Below are 6,767 nucleotides of genomic sequence, written 5' to 3'. Positions count from 1 at the left end.
CTGCTTGCTCTGGTGACAGTGCCCATCAGCCACCCAACAGGGGGGACGAGGGCAGGAGCAGGCACACAGCTCCTTCTGCAGCTCTTAAGTGAAGAATTTGTACCACAGGGGACTAAACATGGCAAATATCACTGGCAGAACTTGATTTAATTCAGAATTAATTCATCTATAAACTTCTGTCCAGATTCCTGAATTAAACATTTCAAGCATCACTTAAACTAATGCAGTCAGACATGGTTCAGAGCAGATGTTATGTCAGCAATTTTCCACACCAGAAAAAGCATTTCTGTTCTCTTTTTCTCTATATGGTTCTTAAATCAACTTTCACCTCATAGGCCCAAAGAAAGCAATTGCTTTTTCTCCCTCTATTACATCCCAGTTTTCTTCCTTTATAAACAAAAGGAAGATATATACACATGCATACACATGTATTTATCAGACCTTATTGATCCAGAGTTATTCAGGTTCTCAAAAGCTGGCTCAATTTACCCACTGGATCAAATGCATCCCAAAACAGGAACAGTCAATAAGTTGGGGCTGTTAAGACGTGTGAACTGTCAAAATTAATGGAGCTATTTTGGAGATACAGTGGGAGACTAAAAACTGGACGTAACTGATGATTGCCAGATGAAGGACCAAAAAAATGTATGAAGTAAGTGACACCTCAGCTTGCACAAAGTAACAGACAGTTGCGAGCAGCTTGTGATGAGAAAGCAACTGCCCAGGGCACTGGGAGTATTTAAATATTGCGTATTTGTGTGGAAAACCCACAGCACGTTGTCAGGATGCAGGATCAGCTGTACTGACCCCAGAGCCCCAAATGTGGGGTTTAAATGAACTAGCAAAGGTCTGAGTCAGTGCAGCAGCCATGGGTCACTGTGGTGTCCAAACCAGGGGTGTCCCTGGGCAGTGCCGCTGCTGGCAGCTCCAGGAGGAGCTGGAATGAAAAGCAGTTGCAAGCATGTGTGACAGTGTAGCTCTGAGAAGGGCAGATAGGTAAAATTCCCTGTGGATCCATGACAGCAGACACAGGAAGGCTTTATGAGCCCAGAATTTCAGCACACTGCTTCTTCTCAGACTATGGATCTTCAGAGTTTGGGAATGATTACCCGCTCCTTAAAGCACATGATGAAAAAATCTTTGGTGGGAAGTGTCACAATGAACAAACCAGCCCAAAAAAGCCTCAGGAAGATGTTTGCCTTTACCCTGCTGCTCTCTGCCACTCTTTGTGCAGCTTCTCTTGCCATGGCTTTTGCGACAGTGTTGGGGACAGGAGTGCCTTGAGGCTGGGGGAGGATTCTGTTGGGGGATGGAGACCTCCTCCCCTGGAGTGGGCCATGGAAATTGGGTGGCTCCAGCATGTGTCCATGGACAGGGGACACCGAACGAGTCTGCTCCCATGACTCATCCCTTTTTAAATGTGGGCCTAAATGTTCTTCTTTGGTTTCTGGGGCTCCGGCACTTGCTAATGGCTTAGATTTGGGAGCAGTTCTGGGGTGAGGGGTTGGAGGCACCAGGAGGTCAGATGGAATGGCAGCAACAGAAGAGTCCACTGATTCCCCTTGCGCAGAGAGCGTTCGGACGGTCACCTCCCTGGCTTCCAGACTCCGCAGTCTCAGCAGCTCCACCAGCGTGCTCTCTGCTGCTGGGAAGATCACCTCTGCCACCTGAGTGCACAAACAAGCCTCTTGTGAGCATGAAATCATGTGCTGCCCTCCCCTCAGCCCCACTGCAGTACAACCCTCAAAGTCTTTGCAGAGTGAACTGTTGCCAGCACAGAGTGGGCTGCAGGAGCCCACACCGGGCTCCACACCACTCACACGGGCCAGCTTCTATCCTCCCAACCCCTTCGGCCAAAAGGGCTTCTAGAAAGGGAGCAAGCTGTGCCCAAACAAAAGAACAGGGTCTGCTGGCAGCTACGAAGCCCCTGCACCCACCCCAGGGCTGTCACACCTTTACCTGCCAGCTGAAATGGCCTAGAGCAGACGGTCACCGTGGCAGGAAGGGAACTCACCCGCTGCCCTTTGGCATAAACACCGTAACCTGTGACACTGGCGCCGTGGGACGTCCCCGTCGCCGTCAGAGCCGGGGGCTTCCAGGACACCTGGACAGTCCCTGGTGTGGACCCGGCCCGGACAGCAACATCTTGAGGTGGAGCTGGAGGACCTAAGGGAGATGGGAGTGGTCACTCTGGAGCCTCAGACCAGAAGCGCAGTGAACTAAGGTGCAATGTGGGCTGCAAGCTGGAACTTCAGCATTTTCCACCAGCTGATTACAGGACAAGTGTTCTCACAGTCTTTTGTCTGCACTGAATCAAAAAATACACCCACTAACCTCTTAAGGCATTTACAGTAAGTCAGTGTAATAGCACACCAAATACCTCCTTAATTAAAAGGCATTACCCTACTATAAATAGCTCTACTTTGGCCAGAAAGCCCAAGTAAAAATATCACAGAGATTATCAGTTCATACATTTTTCAAGAATCCTGTTGTGTTAATGTAACCATCAAACCCTGAGCAGAGTCTCCTGCTAAAACGTGTCAGAATCAGGGCTCAGCTGCAGCCCTCTCTGCAAACAGCCAGGAGAACACAGATCTTGGCTGCTGTGAGACTGCTTTTCCCAGTGGACTAAACGCAACCAACTCCTGTTCATCCACCAAAAAGGCTACAAACACTTCAACTGTGCGCATGATGCACGTGCAAATGTCACACATCATCACTGGAAAACTGCCAGTGCATTTCACTGGTTTGCTGTCACTGGATTTCATCCTCTCGTGGGCATGGGAATAAAATCACAGTCGTGTTCAGGACAGTACAGGCACAACAGGAAATTTTTGCTCATAGCACCCCTGCATCTATAAAGTATTTTTAGCTGCAAGTTGAGAGTATGCAAATTGACCTGATACTATTCTTGGCCAAGAGGGATTTTGGTTCAGGATTGAATTTCAGTCTTTCTGATCATCGTCTTTTATTGACAGCCAGCATTCCCAATCCAGCCAGGCTGCTCAGTTTACAAGAAAGAATGCACCTGATCTAACCCAGCCTCTTGCCAATGACAATGACATTAATCTGCCCCTGCAGAAGTCACCTTCCTTTCATTCTCCCGAAAGCAAACAATCCCCAGGGAGTCTGCCTCAACCTTCACGGGCTGTAGCAGAGAGAGGTTTAATAAAGTGCAGTGCCTGAGGCTCAGCATGGTTTCTATTTCCTCCCATCATTAAATGGGAAATTATTCCTGATGACTTTTGATGGTCTTGGTCATCAGCATAAATGTTTGTTTTGGAATTCTGCTACACTTGGCTCCTCATGGGTATTTTTACATAAATTAGCTCCAAAAAACCGCAGCAGGCCCATTGGTCCTGATCCTGTACTTACTTCTATTTTTAGATCTGAGTGCCCAAGAGAGAACTACTTCTATTTTAATGGAAGCAATTCCGTTGCTTTGATGAATCAAGATGAGGAGTTCAATTGCATGACACACTGTGATGGTAACTCCATCACTGACTCCACATCCATCCTTTCCCTTTGTTCCAGTGACTCTGAAATACAGGCATCAGCCTCTAACCACTTCAACTGCTGCTATTTTATTTCGCTACACAACAGTGAGAAGTTGACTTGTTTCTGTGAAAGTGCTCTCAGTGAAATGAAGCAGTGGGGAACATTCTGGGATGTCTGCATCTGAAAGCTGAGGCTTCACTGCGCTTCAGCTCCTCAGCAGAGAACAGCTCATGCATTGCTCAGCAGCCTTCACAGCTAGAGGGAGATACAGCATGTTAAGTGTCTGGCCTGGAAAAAAACCTCACTCAAAAGGCCTTTCCTAAATAGCAAAGTTGAAATCAGTTCAAGCCACCATCCAGGCAGTGCCTCCCAACTCCCCCAGGACACACCCCCGGTCTGAAATGCCCCCCTCCCAGCAGAGTCCACAACAGCACTGCCACTTATCCCTCTGAAATGATTCCAGACTGAAGAGTGAATGTGTGAGCTGAGGACATTTTCACTGAAACCATTAATCATTAGCACCAAAACAGGAGACACAGCAGCTCAACTCCCCCTCTGCTCAACCAGCAGGGCTGTCCTCCACCTCTCCTCTCATGAAAGTTACACAGGCCAAGGAGGGGACCAGAATGAACTCCTGCCCCTCTGCTGGAATCAAGCCCCAGTGGGAGTGAACAAACCCCAGCTCAGAACACGCTTCTGACATTTCACTTGCCAGGGGCCATTTGTACCTGAGTGTCCCTCCAGAGGCACCCAGGGATCCTGCAGCAGGACCCGAAAGATTGAATACATGAGGGGGCTCCGACTCTCCATGATTAGATGACCTGGGGTGGGTGAAGCTACAAGGGAAGATACTCAGATTTTTTCAGGTGCTGCCATACACCCCCAAAATGATGAGATTATCCTTTAAATTCACTACGTTATTTCTGGTCTAGTTTTCAAAACTACTTCAATGTTCTTAAATAATGGGAGATGACTGACAACACTTACCAACACTCCTAATGTAAAAGCCAGGTGGGAAAAAACCTCAGACTTTCCAAAACACAACGACTCTGTTGACTTTACAAAGTCAAATTGTACAATGTGATGACAACTTCACAACCGAAATGCACTTACATCCCCTAAATGACTCTGTGAAGGTTAAATTATTTTATCTAGTATTTGCAGAGAAATTCAGCTGAAGAGTTTTGGGGTAGGGAGGATAATACCAAACCTGCTGGCAATGTAGAAAATTCCACAAAGGCTTCCTTTTTTTCTCGTTGTTCCAAGGGAAGCTGCCAGGGCATCTGATGGGGCTTTGCCATGACCTTCACCTTGTAGGCCATATTGGGCTTCAAATTAAAAAAATGGTACTTGTAGCTAGCAGCCTTGACAATGTCAAATTCCTCCTCGTTGAGGAAGATGACATGACTGTAATTACTGTTTGTAGGGAGCCAGGACAGCTCAGCAGAAATCTGGGTTATGTTGTCCACTCTAAGGTTCGAGGGGGCTACGATGACGTCCTTGCCCACTAACAAAGTGCACTGCAGCTCGTCGGAGTTGCCCTTGTTGGTGATGCTCTGGATGGATATCCGGTACGTGCACGTGGAAATGTTGAGCTTTTCTATGAGAGCCTTCGTTCTGCTTCCCAAGGCTATGTTCATCCGGATTTCCTTGTCCACCAGGACGTTGTAGCTGCTGACGGTTCCCCAGCCGGGGGGCACTACCGGTGGCTCCCAGCCCACAATAACACTTTTGGCTAGTTGTTTAATAAGGGTGATTTTTCTAGGATAAGGCACAATGTCTTCTCCGATCTCATCAATGTTCACATCCAGAGTCCCTGCGCCGTTGCTGATCACGCTGGAGTCTATGTGACTTGGGGGACTTATCTCCAAGAGATCACCTTCCAAGGGAGGACCCGAGCGGTTGATAAAATTCTGATCTTGTTCGCTGCTGAGTGTGCTTGATAACCGGGTCTCGTTGTCTTGAACAAAATCCACAAAGTTTGAAGGGACTAGTCCTCTTTGTCCATCCAGAAGTTCTCCTGGTGAGAAAGAGCAGTGCCATTATAACCCCCGAAGCAGAATACCTTTCTCATGCCAGTGTCTTGAGAGTGGACAAGGTAAGGTGCAAAGGATGAGTGAAAATACAGAAACAACATCCCCAGTTTGAGAACATAAAGGCTTATTAAGGGAAAAACCAGAACTGCCAGTAAGCTTTTTTGTCAACTTAAATCTTGCCAGCAGGAAAAGCTGACACTATAAAATATCTTATAATTAGCTTTGCCTGCAAGGAGAGGCTTTGCTGGTGCAGAAATTCTTTTAATGAACATCATGATGATAAAGCTAATTTTAGCAACCGATTTAGGAGCAGATGAAGGAAAGAATTTGGAGTGTGCTTGACAGACAAACTGATTTCAATCTGCATGAATTAGCATGAATTCATGGATTAAATAAAAAATACCTTCATAGAAGCCATCTTCATCCATGTCTCCGTACACATAAAGGTACTTTCCTGCCGTAAGAGGGAGCTCCGCCTCTGGATTTTCATTTGGTCCATCGAAAGGGTTGTAGCTGTGGGGGGACAGGCAGAGTGCTGCTCAGGAAAGGGGCTACAGCTCCAAGGAGGGCAATTTCCCCAGGCAGTGTTTTTGCTCCCCTTCTGAGACACGTTCTGAGTGGGCCTGGGTCAGTTTGTGCCTGTGAGGTCCCACCCTCCTCCCTCAGGAGCTCTGCCCCTAAACCCACGTCCTTTCCTGCAGAATTTACTTGGACACTTCTCACTTAGGGCTCTTGAAATACACTGGCCAAAATTCTCTTTAGTTTTTAGAGTGAATTAAAGCAAGCTCAGTTGTGGGGTCTCTGTCAGTTGCTGTACTCAATTTTATGTTCCTTTTACACAAGTTTAATAAACTCCTACAGAGACAAGGTAAAAGAAGACAAAAACAGTGAGTTACATCCAAAAGAAGCTACTGAGAGACAAAAAGTACTTATAAAGTACTTAAATCCACATCTATCCTGAAGGAAATTGTTAGCCACTGAAATTTTCATCATGACAGTACTTTATGTCTGAAATTTTAATGTGCAAAGCAGTGATGGACTTCAAGTCTTTTCTTGCTTGAAAAAGTAATTTATAAGAACAGAAGGAGACACCCTCTCTAAAGTAGGAGGTGCCCATTTAATGTGATTTAGACACTGAAGGACAGAAATGCAGAGGCCATGCTCAGCCCCCTCTGGCAATTCAGGCCCGTGGATAAGGGACCGTTTTTTTGCCAGTGCCAACAAGAAAAGGGG

At 46.8% G+C, this 6,767-nt stretch overlaps 1 protein-coding gene across 1 annotated transcript in view; it reads right to left on the bottom strand.

Moving 5' to 3' along the window:
• Nucleotides 1–6,767, bottom strand: part of RIMBP2 (RIMS binding protein 2) — a 123,144-nt gene that overhangs the window by 16,764 nt on the left and 99,613 nt on the right. Inside the window, 4 exon segments of the mRNA XM_017734751.1 lie at nt 1,206–1,667; nt 2,015–2,166; nt 4,709–5,518; nt 5,938–6,047. Of these exon segments, the coding sequence (XP_017590240.1) occupies nt 1,206–1,667; nt 2,015–2,166; nt 4,709–5,518; nt 5,938–6,047 (1,534 nt within the window).

This window comes from Corvus brachyrhynchos, unplaced genomic scaffold (assembly GCF_000691975.1).
Source record: "Corvus brachyrhynchos isolate BGI_N302 unplaced genomic scaffold, ASM69197v1 scaffold114, whole genome shotgun sequence".
Classification (NCBI taxonomy): domain Eukaryota; kingdom Metazoa; phylum Chordata; class Aves; order Passeriformes; family Corvidae; genus Corvus; species Corvus brachyrhynchos.
Note: the sequence above shows the minus strand (reverse complement) of the source record. Positions and strands in the feature narration are given on the sequence as shown.